Here is a 24,755-nt window from a genome sequence, read left to right as displayed (position 1 = left end):
AAGAAATTGTAATACCACAAACTGTTTGTCTCTTTAATCCATTTGAAGAACATGGGGGGATGGAGTATCTTCGTGTGCCTGTGAAGATTGTGAAGAATGCCAATGCCAGGCTTTATAGTAGTAAGAGGCTGCTAGAGACTTGTGGCGAAGAAGAGCCTTTGTGTGCAGGCCAAAAGAACTTATCCTTAAAAAGATGAATAACCCCATGTGATGGCCCATGTTTTGCAGTGTGAAGGAAACTGTGAGATTTTTCATGGGAGAGATGTTCTACACACAGCAGATTGTTTGTTTCCGGGCGGATCTGCTGTTGGTGGCAGTTTGGGAACCACGTGCAACTGAAGGAAAAACCCTTTTTTCCCTTAAGCATAAGAGAGAGACTTTTCAAGAACTGGAACGCTGACTAACATCCCATGTTCTGTTATCCCTTGTGTGAGCTAGGTAAAAGGAGAGAAGTGCTGGCTGGAGGGGGGGGGGGGGGAATTTGTTTTCGTTTTGTTATTGTCTCTTTACTTTTAATTCTATTAGTAATAAAACTCTTTCATTGTACTGCAACTGTTTAAGGTTTGTGCCTGCTTTGCTTTTCTCCTAATTCTTATCTCACAGAAGGAAAACAAGTAAGTAATGAATATTTTGAACCAAAACCACTACATTTAATTGGTGTTTCTGCCTGGTTTCGAACTCAACCCGCTACAATAATATTAAAATTAAATTAATGCACTGTGCTGTATTTTTTGTGACAGAGCAGTGCACCAAGAGCCCCAGGTAGTTAAATTGATACTGGCCTAATACAAGACTTTTAGGAGTCCTCAGTCGTTGTAATTACTGTTACAGTAAATGTCTTTTTCCTGAAGAATCTAAACTTGCAAAATAAAAGTACTTTCAATGTTAAAGCCCACCAAGTTTTTATAAACTGGTAAAGCTAAAAATTTGTTTTCTCTTGTTGAGTCATATACTGTTATTCCCAAATGCACAGCATGGCACACACTGCAATCCCCCTGCCCACCTGAAAACGAGAACCACAAGTTTATGAATCAACAGTGGTTTAAGGAACTTCCTCGAAATTGCCAAGAAATATTACACCTGGAAATGAGTTGTTTCAGGAACATTCAGACACCTCAGATGAAGTTAAAATGTACTTGAAGAGTTAGGCACAGAGTTCCACCTCAGTAACATTCTTCAGCTGAGCCAGCTGCATAAATTCCTTAAGAGATCAATACATTGCTAATAGTATTTCCTAAATACTTTAGCTTAGAAAAGTTATTTGAATTAGCTATTTGAAGGGCTTGGTTGCAACCATGAGATTAATGCTAAATATGTTCATAATTTGGGACTACTTTGAGCTAATAAAAAACATAAAAAGACCATTCTCTTCTTTCTGTAGTAGATATTGAACTTCAAGTTGCTAAAGTAATTATTAAAAGGAACACATTGATTACTCAGAAAATCAGTTTTCCTACCCCAAATATCTACATACTTTATTGACCATTTTAAGCAAACACCCTTTATTCTTTTACTTGCACTGTTTAAACAACTTTCTTTTTGCTTGAAGAAACTACTGAAACCTGTTAAGAGGCTGCAAATCAGCTCTCAGCAAAATGGATCACCATTTTCCCCATTTGTTTTAAAGACAAATGACTTTACTAACAAACAGCCATAGCCCACTGCCACAGCAGTACAAAGTAAGATTAAATTTTTTTTCCTGTTATGGTCTAAAGTTAATCAAACTGATTCAAGACTTTCTGCCTGTTCATTGCTATTGTAAAAGACTTTAGTTTTGAATGAACAAAGTCCAGTCCACTGATCACATTTTATCTCAGATTTTGCTTTTTTTATTTCTTTGCACTTGAAATTGAAGATTAATGGGAAATACAGCTAAGCATTAGAATTTTATCCATATCTGCACAGCTCTTGCAATATCATTCACATACATCAAGCTTTAGATAATTAGGGAAAAATCATGCCAGATCACACAGGAAATCCAATAAAATTTTCAAGGTCAAATGGATAGGAAGATTTGCCTTTTCTTAATCCTTAGATTACATTCTGCACTGCTTAGCTATATGAAGCAATGCCATTTCCTAGATCACTAACAGTAAATAAACATGTGATTAAAGCTTCCCATAATGCTAGAGATAAAAATCTCATGTTCTCAGACCAAGGATGCAGCTAATGCAACAGGAATTTAAACTGCATGCAGTAATAACTGCATGGATTTTTTTCTTTACATTTAATCATAGCAGACATCTAAGCAACGATTAGTCCTCAGTTAATTCTCCAAATAACAGTGGTAGATACATCAGATAATGACTAAGTAGAATTGTTTCACATTATTCTTCAGTGAGAATTAATCTTCCTGGGGAGAAACTACAATCCAGGATTCCAGCTGCCTCTGCTAAGCCAATATAAATACTTGTGTTAAATGCTGAGCAAAGTGATGCCCTATTTGTCTGCAGTAAATCAATATAATAAATATAAGATCAAATGTCAAACTCAAAGTAAACAGAAATTACTGCATTTGTCCTTTAAGCAATATTTCCTTTACACAAGAACAGGAAAAACAGAAACCAGGTCACTTTACCTTCAAATCCTTAAGAAACTTTCACTGTATTTCCTTAGATTCAGATGTCTTACCAAACACCCCATTATACCCAAATAATTTCATACTAATTTTTTCCTACTTTGGATGGAAGAACAAGTGAAAAATGCAAGGCACATTCTAGGGTATCCACATGATCATGCCTTCCAAGAACAGGGCATTGATAGAATTGCACTGAAATTGCACTAGAAGTAGTTTCCACATTCATTTTGAAAGTGAAAATATTCTAAGAATCACATTATCCTTTAACACTCCTAAATCAAGTAGTTTTGAAAATTACTAACATTATACAATAAAAGCAATAGATTTTGCTTTATTTGGGCAATTTTATTGAATTTCTAAGTAAACACCAACATTTAGACTGACTCAGTCAAGCATGTTACACAACATATACTGAAGCATAGCCCAGTAGCAATAGTATTTATCAGTGGATTCTCAAGACTTCACAGTTGACTTAGAAAAATCACACCCTCCTCAATTCAGAAAGCTCTTACATCAAACTGAAGCTTAAGTATCTTTACATACTTCCCCAGTCCTTTTAGTTCTTGAAAAATCCCTGCTATTGACCATTTCTGGAGACAGAACACTGAGCTGGATGGCCATCTCCTCTGACAGCATGATTCCTTTTGGCTTCACATCAGAAAAAATCAAAGTGATGGTAGTACGTAAAACAGACCTTGATTTATTAGTTTGCATTTTATCAAGACCCTGTTTAAGGAACACATTCAAGCTTTGGTAAGCAACAAGCTCCCAGTGGAAAAAGGGGACTCCAAGTCAGCTGTAGCAGAATTTCAGAAAAAAAAATTGTTTTTCCTTAACGGACAAAAAACTGACAATATCAGCATTCCATACTGTTTATTTTAAAATTTTCACTGTGGCAAAACCCATAATTTATCTCAGAAGACACATTTTAAGAATACCTATTCTTAAAAAAAAAAAAAATTACAACTTTCCCAATTCTTAAAAAAAAAAAATTACAGTTTTCCCAATGGAGCCAAGTCATAGGAAGTCTGCTGTGCCGGATGCTGACTTCATGCCCAGAGTCCTTCCATGAGTTGTGTAAATCCAGAGTACATTAACACAGGATGGTGAACCCAATTACAAGTCTAGTTTTGATTAAACTGATGAGAGCTTAATCTCATTATTGTTGTAGTAAAATGGTCTTGATTCTGCTTCAGATTATACAGTTTTTACCCTGGACTCCTTTATTCCCTGCCCTACTAGGAAATGATTAAAAGTTCTTTGAATCAGCACCTCTCCAACCAATATTTCTCATCTTTTGAGCTGAAAACAGTACTGCACAGCATGAACACGAACTAGAATCACCACACTAAGGCTTTAATACATTTCAAAAGGCTTGCTGAAATAAACCCCACAGATTTCCTCACAACAGCCTCTGAGAGATCTACTACTCACTCCCTGTTCTCTTGATCAGCATGAAGCTGGACAACCCTCCCAATTTTTGCACTAAACAGAAGAGGCAACCTTAGCCTCCTACTTTTGAGTATCTTAAAACATGTCTAGCATAGTCTAGTTTGCTTCAAAGCAATTTCTCCGTGTAGACATTCACAAAAAAATGCAGAATTTCCCAATTTCCACTGTATGTAGCATCCCAATCTCCCAGAAACACACACAATTAAGTTCAGCAACTAAACATTTTCTGATATGAGTAAATGCTTAGACACATATCCCCTTTTCGACCCTCCAAGATATTTCCAAAGTAAATACTAATTAGTGTATCTTTATTAGAAAAAAAAGGCAAATTAGAGAACTAAAGTAATCAAGCAAACAAAAACAGCATCAAAATATTTTAAAAAAGGAAACTAAATATATGTGGAATGGCAACATTTAGACTCATCATGAATGGGCCTAAAACACAAATAAAAAATGCAACAGAATTTTCAATTTTTAATGCTGCTGCTCTATTACTGCATCCAACTCCATTCCTTTAAGAACCTCAGAAAACTTCACCTACCCTCCTTAGCCAACATTTTAATCCTTTAAAAAGTCTTTTTAAAAATCACAAGTTTTGCATCCATAATACGTCCTAATTCTGAGCTGGCATAGAAAGTAAAGCATTAAGAGAGTGAATTGTGCATAAAAAAACACAGTAATTTGTTTCAACTAATGTGCATTATTACAATAGTTGAATTCCGAATAACTGTCTTTCACATGCCACCTTAATTTTGTAAAAGCAACTGACAATGAATCTAATTTCAATTTACAATAAAATAAGCAGTTCATGCTAGAATGATGTCTACAACATTCAGAATCCTCAAATTAATAATAATATCCCTGTTGAAGGACTCAAACCAATCTATATTTAAATTGAATTCACAGGCATTATTAGTTCTACTTTACAGTCTAAGTACTACTGTCTGCACTGACATGAAAACACATTTCAGTCACCAATATGACAAATATTTTGAATGGGCTTTTTTATCTAAGCAATTAAAAACTGATTGAACACCCATTACCTTCACATCAAAAATGACTCCACTAAAATCTGTTTAGACTGATTAATACTAGCAGTAATGCAGGAAGTACCACAGTAGGAACTGTCAAAATCACGTATAAGGTATTAATAGATGTTTAGTCAGTCTTGCTCTGGAAGAAAACAAGATGTAGACATAGACTTAGACATAGTCCCATATACCCAACCTACTTCACTGAAAATTATTTATCTCATTGTGAAGATAACTTATAACAAAATGCTAAAATCAGCTGTATGATTTACCTATTGCTTACAGCTTTCTTTAGGTATGAATATTTTTAAATTAGCAATGTCAGGCATCCACTAACCACAAAAAGTCAACTCATTTGTTCTGTTACTTAAAAATAAAATCCAGTATACAGAACATCTTACACTACTAGGAGCATAGGACTCAGGCAAAATGAAGTTAATATTCTCTATCAAGAGTCCTTTACAAGCAGCTGTTCCACCTTTTTCATTTATGCAAACAAACACAGCCAGGTAGCTCTTACAAAAGATTTCACTTGACATTTTGGTGAGTCATCAGGAAGGGTCTATAATCTTTCTTCCTTATCATGTACATAGCACTGCATAGTACTCCAAACTTTCTATGGCTCCTTTGACAACTTTCACAAAAAAAAGCGTAAGTCAGATCTCAATCGAAATATGGATACAACCTACAGTTCTTAATATACAAATGTTACATTTTAAACCATTGCCAAGGTAAAGAAGTAGCCATAGCACATCCAGTTGTTGACCCTTAAAACAGACAGACTTGAGCACTATTAAAGACCACACTTTAAGGCACTGGCAAAGACTGCAGTCTAAAAATCTGCCAGCAGATTGAAACAAACCATATTTAATACTGGAAGATAGCTGTGCTAACAAAACACATCGCTGTGTTTTGTATAATTGATAGTTACACAAATACGTGTACAGCTGTTTACTTAGCATTATGCAAGATTTATGTAGCCATCAGCAAGACAAAGTAGTGTTATCTTCTACTTCGCTAAAAATCATTTTTAGGCAACTAGAGCTTTGCCAGCACCCTCCATTCCACTAACAGAAGGCCAGGGTAGAACCTCACAGTCTGGCAATCCTTAATTCAGTAATGTGTCATATCCCACTGATAAATACCAATAAAACACAACTAACACCTTCTGTAAGTCGCAATTTACTTGAAATCATCACTAAAGCAGAAGTTTCAGGAAACATCCACACATACTGAGGGAGCTGGCTGATGTCATCGACAGGCCACTGTTTTGTAAGGTCATGGTCATCAGGAAACATCACTGATGACTGAGGCAAAGCAAATATCAGTCCTATCTTCAAGAGCAGGGAGGAGGATCTGGGGCATCACAGGATAGTAAAACTCACCATGATCTCTTGGAAGGTGATATAGTAAACACCTTTTCCAGGCATAGAAGGACAAGATGAGAGCAGTTCGAACAAATTTATGGCAGGGAAGTCACACTGTACTAAACAGAGCCATCAACAATATGAGATGAGACAAGAACTGATGTGTCCACCCCATCGGAAAAAGGGTTTTTGATAAGCCTCCCACACCATCCTCATGTAGACTGATGAGGCACAGGATAGAGACATGGACCATGAGGAGGACTGAAAACTGACCTGCCTGGCTCAAAGGGTTCTGTCAGTGGCATCACAACCAGGCCAGCCAGGGGCCAGACATCAGTGGAACACTCGATGTTTAACATCTTCATCACTGTCCTGGCTGATGGCACAGAGAGCAGTTTAAGCAGGTTCACACATAACAGAAAACTGGGAGCAATTCAAATACCAGAGGGTTGTGGTAACACTCAGAAGTACCTCAAAGAGGTGGAGGAATGGGCTGACAGCAGTCTCATGCAGTTCAAAGGGAAGTGCTAAGTCCTGTGCCTGTGAAGGAATAACCCCATAAAAGAGAACAGCCTGGAAATGAAACAGCCAGAAAAGCAGCTTTGCAGAACAGGACCTGAAGCTCAAACAAGCTGAACATCAGCCAGGAAGGTGCACTTGCAAAGGCCACCAGCACCTGGGCTGCACCAGAACAGCACTGCCAGCACTTTGGTGATACTTCCTCTCAGCACTCATGCAAGTTTCAGCAAGCATCTTGATTTCTGCTGTTTTGCTGAAGAGTTTTGAAATTACTTTTTTAAGGAAAGATTTGTTCCATCTTTGGTACTTTTAAAAAAATACTAGTTCTTAAAAATTCTTCCCCCAGCCCAAGATTTATTTGTCATGAAATATGGGAGCAGAGAAAGCCATGATTTGTTACCTGAAAGCATGCTAGAAATTAATGTTATTCATTCATCATAGGAATGCTAAGACAATCCAGAGAAACAGATATAGACAGACCCAGGTTACAGTAGTCCTCTGTTTTCTCTTTCTATTGTCCCACCATTACCCTACTCTGCATGGCTGACAATGCACACAGCAGGCAGCTCTTCCCACTGCTTCCCAGAACACCACATTGTCCAAAATGCATTTTCTGTCCAATAAAAACTTGTCGTTGTCCATATTTCACACAGAGTTAGGGAAAGATGAAGCTACTGCAAGTATCTATAACGTTTCTAAATTCTTATACTTAATTCAGTGAAATTCAGAGTTAACAACAGACACTGCTATGACTTAAACTCATACCCACTGATTCTACATAACCTCTACCAAGAAGTATAACCTCAATCTTACTACAGAACTGATATAAACATCTATGCATTCTGTGGCATTGCACTGATCAAATGAACTAGGAAAGTGAATGTAATCACTGCTTAGAGCCTCTAAAACATCAGCCACTGAAAACAGTACATGCTTCATTCATAATCTCGTTTCAATCCACTGTTCATGATTTTCTCATCTTGCTGATTTTAACACAAGCCTCCTCGTCCTTTGATGCAAATTTCTCAGAATCCTGAGACTTCCATGTCTGAAACTTTGTTTACTAAAGCACAAACTATTGATGTGCAATTAAGGTGTGAAAAGGTAATCTTGTACAGAAAGAACACAAAACCACAAAAACAGGTGGATGTCCCAGGTCATAACATGGATGGGTTGTCCATTAATCTGTAAAACAAAAAAAAAATATCACAAATCTAAAAAAATGCTTTCAGAATATTTATGAAGAAGGTAACAACGTAAAGCACTTGTGCATTCTGATCTACAGATGTAGAAAACAAACATATAGATATTAGTTGGCACATGTAAAGAAAAGGGACTAATTCCAACACACCATCCTGGATTAGGTTAACACAACCCTAATCTCTAATCCTCTAATCTCAAAACCAGGTTGGATGGGCTTTGAGAAAGCTGGTCCTGTGGAAGGTGTCCCAGCCCACAGCAGGGGGGGTCAGAACTACAGAACTAGATGACCTTTAAAGTCCTTCCAACCCAAACCACTTCATGATCTCTTCAGAAAAGAGGCAAAGCACCACTTTTGACAAAACTATTGTGGGCAGTACTTTTCTTTTTCGTCACCCATTACAATCCTTGGTTGCAGTAATGTACCTTGGCAGGGAAAATATACAGAGGCAGCTTGTATATCTACTGTCCTATGGGAAAGTGCAGCTTAAAGAAATTTGTATGGTAATTTTATGTATGAGCTTCAGCATAAATTGGATGTTAAAAACCTTTAGCATCCAAGTCAAAAATTAACTAGCAGAGGGATAACATTAATTACAATCCCTTCCACATGCTCAATAGCAGGTGAATCCAAATTATCTTCTGTGTATGAAGACACATATTACACAGAATTAATGCATATTGCTACAACATTCAATTTTTTTTTCCAAATATGATGCTGTTAAACTTATTCCCATGAAATTAGTTGAATCACTTCACAGAACTGTAGATCCAGATCAGACTTCCCTAGAAGTGTTATAAAACTTGAAAGCCCAGCTTATGGACTCCTTCCAGCTGCAACTCACAAGGAAAGGACCAAACATCTTTCAACAGACCAGCTTCTGCAGGAGAGCAGCCACATCTACAGCTGCAATAGACCTCTGCTCTGTTAGACCATGTGCCTGTCCACGTAGCACCTTCCCTGAGGAAGGTAATCTTCCAACCTTCATGGCATCTCTCGAAGAAAGGTTTTTTTCTTAAGTTAGTATTTCTAGCATTCACCTAATAGAACACTACTCATCTTTCCAAACTTAAAAAAAATGAAACAGACCACGTTCTATACCTGCATAAATATGTGAAGCAACTACCAAATTATGCCAGTAAGCTTTTGCTGAAACACACCTTACAAAGCTAAAATATACTACAGGTTTAGCAGCATTTATGGTATGGTTTTACTTGCCATAAGAAACAACTCTGACTCAAAACCTTTCTCTAAAGAAAGTATCTTCATGTTTTCCTTAAACAGAACTAAGGAGTTCCTGCTGAGTAAGTTATACTTTGGGTTAGTAAATTTGTTTACAAAAAGCATCTTTCTTCAGTAAAAAATATTTTTAAATGTCCAAGTTTCTTTCCAACAGACATGGTTATGGTATAGCTGTAAGAAGCAGGAAAACAGCATGTTCTGTGAAACCACTCAGCAGTCAAGATATTTCAAATTCATTTGTCTTACTAATTTGTTTTGAAGACAGTTTAAAATCAAATGCATACATAGAAATTGAAAATGTGATGCCCGAATTTTACTGCAACCACATTATGTCATGTAGTTATGTGATGAATTAACCTTAGACATGTTACTGTTTTAGTTTTAATCCAGCTAATTTCAAAATGCCAACTTTCACTGAACACAACTTTTTCCCAGTGACAGACTGCATGCCTGTTACGAACTTTCTTAGGGGAGTAATCCCTACATTCAATAGTTTAAATAGCAGATTTCAGTACATTTCTACAGATTATATACAGAAAATCAACTATTACGAAGTGTCACAGGCACAAGGCAGCTGACACATTTAAGTGCAGTGGAACAATTCACAGCCAAGGGAAGTTCACCTACATTTAAGGTGAGACAGCAAAAACAAAAGTGGTCATATTTATAACAGTAGTGCTGGGAACCTGCAGAAGCTCCTTCTAACCAGACACCTGCCCTGCCTGTCCCCCCCACCTGCCTTCACAGCCCCATATATTCAAGTTTCTGCTCCTTCATCACTTCTGTCTGCCAAGAAACAGTAAGAAAAGTGCCAATGCAAACTACCTGAGGTGCCATTACTTCTTGATTCAGTGATGTTTAAATTGCTTTTATATGGGAAAGAAAATGTTGATGCTCCACTTTCCAAAATTACAGAATGAAGTTACCTTCTAGCTGTGGCAGAGGACAAAGGCAATGCATTTTAAAAAATACAGCTGCTTTAGAAATTTGGAGTCTGTGTGCCTAAAAGATGAAGGACAGCTGAGACAACAATAACCAACTAATATAGTAGATTTTTCTATTGCTCCTTGCTGCTAGAGAGAAACAAAGCAGAAAAGTGCATTTTGGAGAAACAAGAAACCCAACCAGTCACAATGGATACTTGTGCACCCATAAAGAAGTCTTCCTAAAGAAACTCTCACATGTTACTAAGTTTCAAATCTCACTTCCCCTTCTCGATTCACTGACCTCAGAGCAAGCACAGGAATGACATGTCCAGCTCCAAACAGAATAACCACCTAAAAGGCTGGAAGGGGTTATTTTGCATACACCCAAGAAATAAAGGTGCTTCACTGATCCGAAAAATCTGACTATGGGCTAATAAATCTGAAAAGAACATTTAGCCACAGGGAAGGTAAGCTCTTCCTCATGCCGACAGAGAAACACACTCACAAATCCCTCTACCAAATCTGACATCTGATTTTAAAGACCCAATCACCAGTGTGTCACAGAGACAGAAAATACCAGAAATGCTACAATGCGTCTTGGTTGATCATAAATGGAACTACATTCCCAGAGCCACTCTTTTTGCAGGATCCCTTTCTAAGGCAAGACAAAACTAATTTAATAAGTTACTATTCATACTTGCTATAACTGTAACTTAAAAAATACAAACATAACACTAAATTATCAGAAAGAGCTGGGAATGAAGAAAAGCTTTTTTCACTAAATTCATACAGCTTTTACTTTACTCTTGCATAATAACTATCTATTGGCAGTACCCCTTGACAAGAAGCATGAGATTAACTATGTAGCTGGCCAGGAGCATCTATTCTCTTTAATCTATTTTTCTGAAGGGGCCATCTGCTCTCGCTTCTTCATTTTGTGGCTTAGCTTGAAATTGCATTCACTATTCTGTTAGTATTTCAATTAGGTACATGTAAAAAATTTCTCTCATGTCAGGATGGTTGTCTTGAGAATGAAATACTGTATGGGGAAAAAGGGTTATTACCAAAAACTGATTGACTATAATTGATACAGCTCAAACAGCTGATTAGTCATCAATAAAATGAAAGAAAAATAATGCTAACATTTGTTTTATTACAGCACAGCTTGACATCCATTACTAACAGTATGCACAGCCATGTTTAAGGTACTAAACTGGAATAAAGGAATTATGCTTGCTTTCTGCGTTCCCTACACTCAGCTCTTTTCCGATGACTCTGCAGAAAAGCTTCAAATCTCAGCTTTGATAACAGCAACAAAACCTTCCAAATGAGGGGCCAAAAAATACCTCATACAGATGCTGACAAGACATACCTACAAGATGAGCATCATTTGCACAGACTCAGAAATCATGAATAGTTACTGCTGAAAAAATTTATTGAAACACAAGCTACAGCATTGAGCTCTAGTCAGTTACTACTCCAGTGCAATAGTATAAAATATTCTGAAAGGACTTTAAAGAATTAAGCCTACAGTTTTACCTTATACTTTATCCAAGTGAGAAAGAAACTTTGGATTCAATTATTTCCTATCCATTTTACTGCTTTCCATAGAAAAAGGACCAAGCAGGTGGCTATCCAGCAAGCTGAGTACTTTAGCTATTGCCCAGATTTATAAGCAAATAAATACTCAGCATCAACCTCATGCAAGGCATCATAGCAGGCAGCCTTCGCCCAGGCAGTCATTGGAAGCTTTGGTCATTGCTTTGAACACATGAACAGGAATAAGGGATTGGTGCCTTCAGGACCTACAACCTACTCAGAGGCAGAAAATACATTATGTTAGCACAATGCTCAGCACACCACTGAAGTCTAAAGAAACTATGATCTACCAGTTAAGAAAGCAAATCACATCCATTTTCCACTGCCAGGGCATTAATCTAAAAGATAATTTGCCTAGAGTTCTTTATAGAGCTGATCCCACATCCAGCTACTTGCCACTTATGCCATAATGAAATACACATCAGCATTTTTAATTAACCTTATATTGAACTATATGAACTATTACTTAGGGTTCCAAACAAGGCCTAATATTTCAGGTCTGCAAACTATATAAGTGCATCTATAAATAAATAATTTATAAATAACATTATGGTAATTTCCCTGTACTCACCATTTAATCAGCTGATAATAAAGGAATATTCAAAGCTTGAAGTTTAAAAGTCTGGGAAAGTTTCTTCTAAATTTTCATCCAACATTATCAAATTTGACTGACAGAAGTCTGACTAGTTCAAGCATACATGAAGAAAACAGCACAGGCCAAAGCTACTTCAGGTCATGGAAGGGTTTGGAGTGGAAGCAACCTTAAAGATCATCCAGTTCCATACCCCCTGCCATGGGCAGGGACATCTTCCCCTAGACCAGGTTGCTCCAAACCCCATCCAACCTGACCTTGAACACTCCAAGAATGGGGCTTCCACAGCTTCTCTGGGCAACCTATGGCAGTGCCTCAGCACACTCACGGAGAATTTCTTCCTAATATCTAATCTAAATTTCTCCTCTTAGTTTAAAATCATCCCCGTGTATGATATGGTGTCATCCTCAATATACAAAGTGTGGGGCAGACAGAAGAGGTGGACATTCAGAGCGGGAGAAAGAAGGAAGGGGGAGGATGCTCAAAGTAGAGGCATTTGTCTCCCCAAGCCACAATCAGGCAAGATGGAATCCTGCCTTGCTGGAGACAGCTGAACATCTGCCAGCTCATGGGAAGTGGTGAACAGATTCCTTGTTTTCCTTTGCTTGTGTGCACAGCTTTTACCTTGCTTATCAAAGTGTTCTATCTTAACCCGGAGTTTTGTAGTTTTTACCCTTCCGATTCCCTCCCCCATCCCCTCGCGGGGGAGGGAGCGAGCGACTGCGGGGGCTGAGCTGCGGGCTGGGGTTACAGCAGGACAGGGACACACCTGGAGACGCAGAACAGACGGAACACATCTGGCTGCGAGAGCTGCTGTGACAGGCGAACACCGACGGCACCCAGCACCCGCATGTGCCCACGCGGCCCTGATTCCGCTCTCCCGCGGGGCTGACAGTCGCTCCCGGCGGACTCACAACGTTCCCAGGAACCCTATCCCGACGGTCCCAGATCCCGGCTCTCCCGGGGGCTCAGACCCGATCCTGGGAGCCCCAATCCCGATGCTCTCCCGGGGGATGACACCCGCTCCCGATCCCCGCTGTCCCGCGGGGAGATCCCGGGAGCCCCGGTCCCGGCTCTCCCGGGGGCTCACACCCGATCCCGGGAGCCCCGGTCCCGGCTCTCCCGGGGGCTCACACCCGATCCCGGGAGCCCCGCAGGGCCGGGCCGCTGTCGCCCCCTCCTGGCACCGCGCGGCGCTGCGGCACGGCTCCCGAAGTAATTCCCGAAACGCTCTAAAGCCCTACCGAGACAGCTCCCCCAAAAATGAAACATGCCTAATGCCTTCTCTAACATCCAGTGTCCTAATAATAATTGAGTTGCCTGACAAAGATGCATTCAAAAACGTTCCTGCACAGGCTACATCGTCAGGCTTTCTGCATCACTACATGTAAGATGCTGTATTAGACTCTTGTAGAAAAACCCACTGTGGGAGACTTCCGCTCTTTCCAAAGTGCCCATATTATTAGTTCTTAATAGCCCGAGATCCTCAAATTCACAGAAGATATAAGGCTGGGAAGAAGTCTTCAGAGGTCATTAATTCTGTCATGGTTTAACCCCAGCTTGCAGCTGAGCCCCACATAGGTGGGCCCTTCCCCCAGGCATATGTGGGAGAGAATCGTCAAGGCAAAATTAAGAAACTTCGTGGATTGAGATAAAGAATGTTTAATAGTACGTAAAGCAAAATCCACACACCTAAGCAAAGCAAAACAAGGAATTCATTCACCACTTGCCATGCCCAGGCAGGTGCTCAGACATTCCCAGGAAAGCAGAGTTCCATCACACATAATAATGGTGACTTGGGAAAACAAACACAATCACTCCAAACTTCCTCTCTCTTCCTTCTTCACCCCAGCTTTATATGGCAGGCATGATGCCATATGGTCTGGAACATCTCTTGGGTCAGCTGGGGTCAGCTGGGGTCAGCTGTCCCAGCTGTGACTTCTCTCACTTCTTGTTCCAGCCTCAGCCTCCTCATCAGTAGAGTCTCCATGTAAGCTCTGCTAAGCAGTAATGAAAACATCCCTGTGTTATCAACACCGCTTTCATCACAAATCTAAAACACAAGCCCACACTGGCTACTAGGAACACAAAAATTAACCCCAGCCAAAAACACCACATCCCCCACAAGCACTTTAAATGACTACACTTACATCATTCCCAGCATGTTTCACATAGTGTTAACAGGCTTCTGTGAAGACTCAGGTGCCTGCAGAAACAAAAAGGTCTAAAGAACAGATACAGTAAGCCTTAAAAACATGATAAATCTTTTGTTGTATGCTTTTATACAGTAGGCCAATAAAAACCTAATCATTTTTCCAGACCATGGATACATGGTGTAATAAAAAGGTCAAGGGTATATGATAAGTGAAGAGAATCTTTAGGACCCATTTGAGTAACACAAGACAAATTGGACCCTAAGTCCTTAAGATGTAGTACAAAGATGCTGCACTTCACCTTGCAGACTATCCAGCCTAGGATATTACTGGGATAACTCTAGATAAGGAGCAAGTGTTAACTAGGGCTAAAGGTATCACTGCAGCCTATCTGCTGCGAAGCAGCTTAGCTCCCCCAGACACACCAGGCTTTACATGGAGAAACTGAATCAATCAGTAAGAACAAACTGTTTTGCTTTGAGAAACACCTCCAACTACCACAAAGATTTTGGGGAACCCTTTTAAGGAAGGCAGAAAACTGATCTGTGACGAAGTTTACTCAAAATTAGGACTTCTTCAGCCTAAAATAACAGGCTAGAAGTGGTCATGAAGCAGTTTAATACCTAGTGAAGTGCAAAAATGTTTTCTGAACTTTCATGACTCAACAAATGGATCAGGAACATCATACCCAAACTGTGTTTCGCTGAGAAAAATTTGCTTTCCTTCAAGCTCAGAAAGGGAGACAGGGGACAGTTAAGCACAATAAAAAGTCAAACAACCAAACAGACATGAGGAACCATAGTCCCTTTCACAAAAGTGAAATTTATCATTTAGCATTAGTCTGGATGGTGGGGTAGAGAAGGAAAGGGTGAATTTTTTACCCCATGGAGCTGTATCACTGAAGTCTGCATACAGGGCACCACAGCATTTGTGCCTGGTAGCAGAAGTAAGGCAACAAAAATCTCCTTAACCCTCAGACTCAGATACTGTGGATGTGATTGCAGGGAGCAGAAACTGGGCTGCTGACCAGAGACATCAGGATTGGTACTTGACCACCTCTAGTTAATTAGGACATGGATCAAAATGAACCAGTAATAAAAACCTTTGTCCACTACCAGCAACCAGGAAAGCACACATGAAAGGAAGAATGACCACATTAAAAGCAGTCCTTCCATTTCTACATCTGAAAACCATCATTTTTATCCCAAAGCAGTGGATAAATTGGCTGAGAACATCTAAAACCTTTTGCTTTCAAACACATCTGCTTCCCAGAGTACTGCTACTGAATAATCTGAGGCAGCAAAAGGCTACAGATATATTCACTCTCCAAGCATTCAACAAATGCAGTAGCAGTTAGAGGAGAAGCAATTTCAATTTATAGAATCATAGAATATCCTGAGTTGGAAGGGATCCACAAGGACTCAAGTCCAGCTCCTGGCCCTGCACAAGATGAGCTCAAGAATCCCACTATGTGGCTGAAAGCATCGTCCAAATGCTTCTTGAGCTGTGTCAAGCTTGGTGCTGTGGCCACTTCCCTGGGGAGCCTGTTCCAGTGCCCAAACACCCTCTGGGACTGGATTTGCCAATATCCAATCTAAACCTCCCCTGACACAGCTTTAGGCCATTCCCTTGGGTCCCGTCACTGGTCACCAGAGAGAAGAGATCAGCACCTGCCCCTCCTCTTCCCCTCACAAGGATGTTGCAGACTGCAATGAGTTCTCCTCAGTCTCTTCTTCTCCAGGCTGAACACACCAAGTGACCTCACCTGCATCTCATAACGCTTCTCCTCCAGACCCTTCATCTTCATAGTCCTCCTTTGGACACCAAAACTCTAATAGTTTTAATTCTTTCTTATATTGTGATTTATATTGTGGTGTCTGAAACCGCACCCAATACTAAAGACATTTTCCTATATTGTCTGTCTTGTCCACATAAAGGCATCTTCCTAGGACTATTGCTACTGAACAATCCTGATGGATTATTAAAGTCAAAGAATATCAGTAAATCCTCAAAGGATTTGCAACTTCAGGTTTTTACTGCCACTGTATTATACCAAGAACAGCACAGCAGCAGTTGTTACATCAAATTTTCTGTTGGATCAAGTACAATGGGTTTACTGAAATGATTTCTAATCTTTTAGGTTTCCAACCACTTTGTCAACAAATTCTTCCTAGAAAATAAAGATCTATAAAAGAACACCTATACAAGCCAAAAAAGTGAAAGATTTACCATCTACAAGAATTAAGCTGACATTTTTTTGCTGCCTTGCAACTTTGTTGAAGTTGAGCTGCTACCTGAAGCCAAAAGTCTGATAAACACATCAAAATAAGAAATGAAAGGCATCCAGCAAATAGCAACTAGAGATGGAGAATAGAAAGGAAATCCATTTAACTGCCTAGTTTCTTAATAAGTTTACCTTGACAATAAGGTAAAATGCTGAAAAACAACAACACAACATAGAAGAACAATAAGTGATAAACATGACAAAGGTGAGCTCAAGCAAAGGAAAATTTTAAGATAGGATAAACACACAAAGAATAAAACATGCACTGCTCAGCTGTTGAGGCACAAAAATGCATCAGTCAGTCAAACAATGCTTCTTTGTGATACCTCTCCAGTCACTGCTCTTTAATTTGTTCCTCGTCATAAACAGCCAACCTACAGCTACTGTACGCCCAAGTCATTGACACGTCAAAGAGCTCTACAATTTAGCAGAGACCAAATGTCCATAAATGCACCTCATTTTGAATCAAAGATGTCAAGACACTCAAATCTACCAGTCCTTATACTTGGTTTAAGAGTTAATCATCCATTGTTAAAGCACTGTGCATTTTTTCATTTTTACTTCTTGGCCATACATTCCACCATCCCACTTTAAAGGGCTTCTTAACACCTTTATTCATCCCTGAAGGCAGTCAAGCTCTCAAATCACAAGCTGAAGATCACTTTCACAAACCAATCAGACTAGCAAGAAGCCTACAGACCATCTCAAGCTTCCAAAGCATTGTATTTCTTTCCATGATTTCCTCAAAGATTAAGACATACAGACTTCTGTATCTAGAAAGTCACAAGCAAATTAAATTCCCGAGTCCATATGCCCTTATGGCCTTAGCTTAAGGCCATGAAGATACTCATTTTCTAGCTAGTGTTATACTTAGGGAAAAAAAAAAAAAAAACAAAATCACACTTGGCTAGAAATATACGGCTCTAAAATAATTCCCAGAACTACCACCACCCCTACCAAGCAGCTCCCATGGCATGGGTGAGACTTGCCTTCCCAGGATTCAGGGGCAGACAATCCCACTTTGTGAAGATATTCCACATGCCCAGTATAAAAGCCCTGTTCTTCATCATCTTCTATTTGAAAAAGGGTATTAATAATGTAAACATTAAGCTTGCAAGATTCCTGCAGAGTTCAGCTAAGAACAGTCAGTTAATTCACCATAAAATATTAGGCGTGTCAGTTACCAGGTAATCTATTTAAACATGCTTTTCACTGAACCCTGCTAAATAGTAATTAAAAACTCATGCAGCGCTACACTGAATACTTTGCAGAGGCTTTTCAACTCTGAACTTTGATACCCAATTCTTTCAAACAAAAGCACATCCTAAATTCTTTTGTTTCTTAATTATATTTGAAGACAGAGAGGGGAATAAAGTCAGAGGGCAGAAAGGTCATATACATAAATTTTAAGTACATGCAAGTAAAGTCAAACAAGCCACAGGCCAGAAGAACAGTGCTGCGACCTCCTTTCTGATTCCTCCAGTAAATAAGTACTCAGAAGGTTACAGTTTTAATTTGCATGGCTGGTGTCAAAAAGGATTGAAAGTGACAAACCATGTCAGCCTGCATTTGAAACCTTTTAGTTCGATCTCTCTCATTGACTGCCAAAGTGAGTGCACAGTGAATTAGGAGTCAGCTTTAGACTAACTGTGATCGCGGTGAGTGGCTCTAGGCTCAGTCAGGCTTCAGAGCAGATGAGCCCAGGGCTGAAGAAAGTATGATTATATTGAGCTGCATTTCACAGAAGCCTTGTTAACATGACTGGAATATCTGATAAATCACTTCCTCAGCCTTTTAAGAGAGCAAGACTGAAATCTAATTTTTAGTTAGCCCTATGACTGTCCCAAAATGGTTTCACTGCAGTAAAAGCAAAGAGCAACTATGACAAAAATGTGAACTTCTGAAATTTTACCAAATACAGATAGCTGAGATAAGGGACAGACTCTGCTATATCCCTTCTCCCCTCTAAGACTTACTACTTTTCATGCTGCTTTAATAAGACAGAAATAGAACCTAAGTCAGCCTTCCCTGGTTTGATGGTGCAACCATTGTATCATATCCATTCCCAGTACTGTCACTTAAATTTCTCATCACACTTGGCCTGGAAAATATCCAATTCCACCAACATGTTTTTCTTACACTGCTGTCTTCTAGTAATCAGACTAAAACCAGAATAATTTATTTCTGGTTAACCTCTAAGAACAACAACTAAAAGTGACCTGCTGTCTGGAAAAAAATATGAGGAGCACAAAATTTACTATATTTAATAGTATGCTCCAAGTAATTTTAAAATGCTGTCAGCTTCCTACAGTTATATCTCATTTTCAAAACACCTATGACCTTCATGAAGTGCTTTGAAATCCTCAAAGAGTAGGACACTTGAAACAATTATTGTTCCTGCAATTGATACTACAATCGGAAAAAGGAGTGTCTGAGGTTGCACTGATGGAGTACACTTAACACCATCAGGAACTGGGAACGAACAGCACCATGTGTCTGTGCCATGCCATGAAACTTGTCCACACAGGAAAGTGGATGCTTCAGCAGCAAAATGCTTGCTTACATTACAGCATATGTATGTCACTACAAATAATCAACTTTATTTTTGATATATTAAAGAAAAGCACAAAACCCCTGGCATACCCTAGATGGATTTATTGGAAGTTGTTCTGGTTTTCTCCGGAATAGAGTTAATTTTCTTCTTAGTGCCTGGTACAGTGCTGTGCTTCAGATTCAGTATGAGAGTTGGTAACAGACTGATGTTTCGGCTGTTGCTAAGTAGTGCTTACTCTAAATCAAGGACTTTGCAGTGTCTCATGCTCTGCCGGGGAGCAGGTGCACAAGAAGCCCAGAGGGAGCACGGCCAGGAGAGGTGACCTGAACTGGACAAAGGAATATTCTACACCACAGGATGCATGCCCAGTATATAAACTGGGGGGAGTTGACTCAGAGCTACTGATCGCAGCTCAGGGACAGCCTGGCATCAGTCAGCAGATGAAGAACAACTGTATTTTGCACCACTTATTTCTCTTGGGTTTTATTTGTCTTTTTCCTTTTCAATACAAATATTATATTTTACATTATTTCAGTCATTAAACCCACAGGTAGTACCTTTATTCAATTCCCCCCACATTCCACCGGGGGACAGGAAACAAGTGGCTGCACAGTACCTACCAACCAAGCTGAGCTTAAAGCATGAAAAGTCAGTAATATATATGGAACCCTAATTTATTACTAAGCTCCTACTTCAACCATTTTTACAAAGCCATCCCTTACCTGCTGAAAAAAAAAATTAGACCACTAGTATCCTCTACAAAGCAGAAAGTGAGTACACTTCCTCACACTCCATTCTCCCTGAAATTTAGGGAGATACTGCTCTGATTATTGAACTCCTAAGCAAAATTTGACACAAACAGCAAGCTCCTGCTGATCACTACTAGACATGTGGCTCAGGGAGACCATTCAACATACAGTTAGCACATACAGCCATCTACTGATAGGAAGGCTTGCTATTCCTGTACATCATCTCATTGACATTTTAAAGGAAGCCTTGCCAACTTCTGACATTACCCCAAATCTCAAAGACACCAAAATGAGCTTGTAAGGAAGAATTCCAGAGCTCCAGTCTGCACAAGAGAGTTGTCTTTCAGCAACTGCAGCAGGACTCATCACCTTCTGACATAAGGATTTCAGCAGCCCTAACTTTCATTACCTACACATTTTTACACAAACCAAGCAACTGCCAAGCACACTTCCATGTCTCCCCTGTTACAAAATGAGTCTGGTATCAACATGTTTTATTTACAGTTAGCTTCTTCCATCTGCAGTTTCACATACTTCATTCAACATTCACTAACCACTCGTCTTGAATCACTACTATAAATATATGTGAAAAAAGGTAACTTTCTCACAGGTCTTTCAGTATTTTTAGAGCATCACTCGTGAACCAAGTTCTGACAATCAACACTACACTTGCACATTTACCAACATTTACATACAACCACCACTGCAAAGTCAGCCTTCGAAATAAGGCTTGATTTCATGACTAGCATCACTTCCACAGACAGAAATATTTTTCAGATTTTGTATAAAGATGAGCACATGAGAGTTGAAAATAGGAAAAACACAAATACAAATGTATTAAGCTCTTGCTTCTTCACAGAACCTCATCTTTCTCAAGGTTCTTCATTTACAGAACTTACTATAAGCTAATAACTGGACAAAATGTTCCAGTTCCCACTGTCTGGTACCAGCTACAAATTAATCTTATTAGCATGGTCATCTTACTACACATGCAAATAAGTCTGTTTCCAATCTATAACGTGTTTAATGGTTTACAGGCAAAAAAAAAATCCCCTTTTTAGGATGGCTTAATCTTCAGGTATACAAATAAATCTTCTTAATTAGATCAAGCGGATAAAGTCTAGTCTCCTGGAAAAGACTCCCACTGTTCTAAAATTTAAGCAGCAGCTAAATGTTTCAATGACTCTTTAAAACAATATTTAACCAATGGGTATTGTATTTGTGTCCCAAGGAGACAAAGCATCAAATCCTTGAGCAGAGTTCTCAACAAGAAAAATCAGCACTTATAGATACTATGCAGGAACATTGAAGGATATTGATATTTGATTTTAGTGCTTTCAAAACAAGGTTTCAAGGCAGAGAAATTTCTGTCATATCTTAATTTAGAAAGACAGGTTAATAATACTGCTCAATAAAGTATTCCTACAGCACCTTAATTACTTCCACACTGTTCTTTTTTAACTGAAATGTTACCCAGGAACTTGAAGCAGGTCAAGCTCCACTTTTTAAATTTAAAATTATGTAATTTGTGTAAATGTGTAATTATAAGCACAATATGCAAATTTGTCCACTTCCATTTGAAAATTATAATTACCAGATTTCAGAAGTCTAGACCCAGGATTTTCCCTAGAAACCAAATTTCAATATGCCTGGGAATTTGTTAGCAATTTGGCTCTTCTGTCTGAGCAATAAACACACCTGAATTACTTCAGGATCTCAGAAAGATTCTGCTTCATCCATACAACTCTTACAAATTAATCTTGAGTTTCTGAAGAAATCTGGCTGATGTACAGTATTTCAGTTCAAGTAAATACAGATAGCAAATTTAATACTACTAAGACACCAAAATGCTATTACATAATTAAGATGGTTATTTAAAGCACTTAAAACCTCTGCTAAGACATTCTCAAAGACACCAAAAAGAAGCCAAACTTGGAAACCTGTTTCATTCTAAAATTAAAAGATAAACAAATCCAGTTAAAAAAACTAGACAAGTGATTTCATTCGCCTCCAGATGAACTAACATAGAAAATACTCAGTGGACGTGGTACACAAAATCCAAGCCAGAACCATTACATATATGTTTCCAGTAGTAATTTCCATTCGCTTAAGTGCACAGAATTATTACAATTGAGGAAAAAAAACAACAGTCCCTGATAAAGTTAGTGTCATGGCAGAATGGGTTTGCAAAACACCCCCTCCTGAAGTCACATTTCCCACCTGTATTACACAGTTACTTCATTTTATTTGGCTTTTTGGTGATTCTACAACTAAAGTATCTATTTTACATAGGTATTATACAAATTTCCATTTTCAACTAGAGTTAACCAGTTGGTAAGTCACCCTCAATCTTTCTTTTTCCCATCTCTAACATGTGAGACACTTCACTTTCAAAGTAAACAAAAAAATCAAGATACCTACTAGACTACAGAGATTAGATTCACATACTTTTACGTTTTTTCACTGACAATGGTTTTTTTGAGCTGAATGTATGCATGCAGATACCATGATGAAAGGCAAAAGTTTCAGTCCTCCAATTTCTCACTTCAATGAGAACCTCAAAAAGTATCAAATTCAAAAAAGCACTATTTTCATAGAAGTCAAAAAGTCAGGTATACTTCCTTTAACACTGTTTACAAAATAGTAAATCACATACTTCTCTAACTCCCTGGAATAATTTACACATGCAAGAAGATTCTTCACTACCTAGAGAGGAACTTCATTATACGCAGCCATCAAGTTGAATTTCTCTAAGTTTTTTTATTTACAGCAAACAGAACAAATAATTGGTTTTTAACATAATTCTCCTTTTCCCATTATCAACAGTGGCATTTTTATGGATTCAAAGTTAGGAAAAATATGCAAAATCTCAACCACCCATGGACATGCAGCTACAACGCACTTGGCATATGTATTCCACAGCTGAAGCTGTGACAGCAACCCCTAACTCCAGAGTATTTCAGACAATAGTAATTCTCCCGATTCTGCAACGGGCATTTGCATCTATTACACATCAAAATCTACAACACATTAGAAGAAGCCACATCAATTTAAACCTGTTCCTGTTATAGGATGTAAAGTACATCAAGCACAGCTTTGTAATCACTGCAATTGAAGCAGAAAATAATTTTAGCTGTCACTGTGTTATATTAAGAGGATCGCTTCATAACTTATTTCACTTCAGCATCCTAAGCACTGGATCAAGCATTTAGCTCTCCAGAGCTGTACTTGAAAGTCACCTGCCAATTATACTGTATCTCCAAATGTACAGTAATTCATACTTTAATTCACACAGAATGACTCTTCTAGCCAGTATTGCATCACTGAAACAAAAAGCTAGCACTTTAAAGCACATCTGACATGACAGATGCAGAAGGGGTGAGAGTAATTTATTAGTTGGAGTTATATAATTGCAAAACAAAATATGCTTTGTGGCTTTTTTAAAGGTTTACTAAAATGTATTGTTGGTTCCTTAATATTTTAGCTGCAGAGCCCAAAGTTTCTCAGGAAGAACATCGGTAGTCGGCTCATCCTTAAGAAGGCTCACGCACATGTAAACAATCGGCTGTTCATTGTTCAGAAACGGGGTAAAACACAAGACCTTCTGGGGTTTTAAATGACGCGCAGCCCGAGCAGAGGACAGCAGACCCAGCGGTCCTACACGGCCATTCAACTCGGAATAATCTGTAACTCGAGCAGAGAAAACACCGATGGAAGAGGAGCAATGAGAGAAGGCATCCAGCGTGCGCGGCTGCCCGGGGCGATGCTGCCCGGCAGAGAAAGGGGAAGGCGCCGGGCGCCGACAAACACCGACAGCCTGAGAACAACAAACCCCTCCAAGCGGTGCAATGGGAGGGGTGAACCTCCGGCTGAGCACCCTCGGTGGCCGCCGCTCACTCCGGCCGGACCCCACCGCGGGATGAGGCGACCCCGCTCCGCCCCGCTGTGCCCCGCCGCCCCTCACCTTGGTTGACCAGCCGCAAGGCGTGGGTGAAGGACGGGTCCAGCGAGTCCTTCTCCGCCATCAGCTCGGGCAGGTACTTCTCGTCCATGGCAGCGGCCCGGAGCGGCAACGGAGCCGGGGTGCCGGGCGCACCCGCGGGGAAGGAGCAGGTCCGAGTCCCAGGCGGCGGTAAATCCTCGGAGGCAGCGCTTCCCCCTGGCCGCCTCCCGCCCGGGGCTGCGGGGACGCATCCAGAAGGAAGCGCCGCAAGCCCCCGGCCAGGAGCGGGGAGAAAAGGGGCGCGGGCCGGGGAGACACCCCCCCTCAGCGGGGAAGGGGCTCTGAGAAATCACTCTGCGGAGGCGCACAAGGAGGAAAGGGGGAAGAGAGGCGTCCCGGGAGCCGCTGACCCACGCAGGACGGCGGCCCCGCACACAATAAAAGGGGAACCGTAAGGCGGTGGCGGCGGGCGCGGCGCACAGACCCGCAGCACGCACAACCCTCGCGGCGACGCTGCGCCGACTGACCGGGGGAGCTGCGCCGCGCCAGGCTTATATACGGGCCT

At 39.9% G+C, this 24,755-nt stretch overlaps 1 protein-coding gene across 1 annotated transcript in view; it reads right to left on the bottom strand.

Annotated features, from left to right (window-relative positions):
* KHDRBS3 (KH RNA binding domain containing, signal transduction associated 3) overlaps positions 1-24,343 on the bottom strand; it is an 88,502-nt gene extending 64,159 nt beyond the window's left edge. The window contains exon 1 of the mRNA XM_082278455.1: positions 24,212-24,343. Within this exon, the coding sequence (XP_082134581.1) occupies positions 24,212-24,299 (88 nt within the window). The 5' untranslated portion in view covers positions 24,300-24,343. The remainder of the gene's footprint in view (positions 1-24,211) is intronic.
* Positions 24,344-24,755: the final 412 nt, after the last annotated feature.

The sequence above is a fragment of the Coloeus monedula genome, assembly GCF_965178545.1.
Source record: "Coloeus monedula genome assembly, chromosome: 1".
In the NCBI taxonomy this organism is placed as follows: domain Eukaryota; kingdom Metazoa; phylum Chordata; class Aves; order Passeriformes; family Corvidae; genus Coloeus; species Coloeus monedula.
Note: the sequence above shows the minus strand (reverse complement) of the source record. Positions and strands in the feature narration are given on the sequence as shown.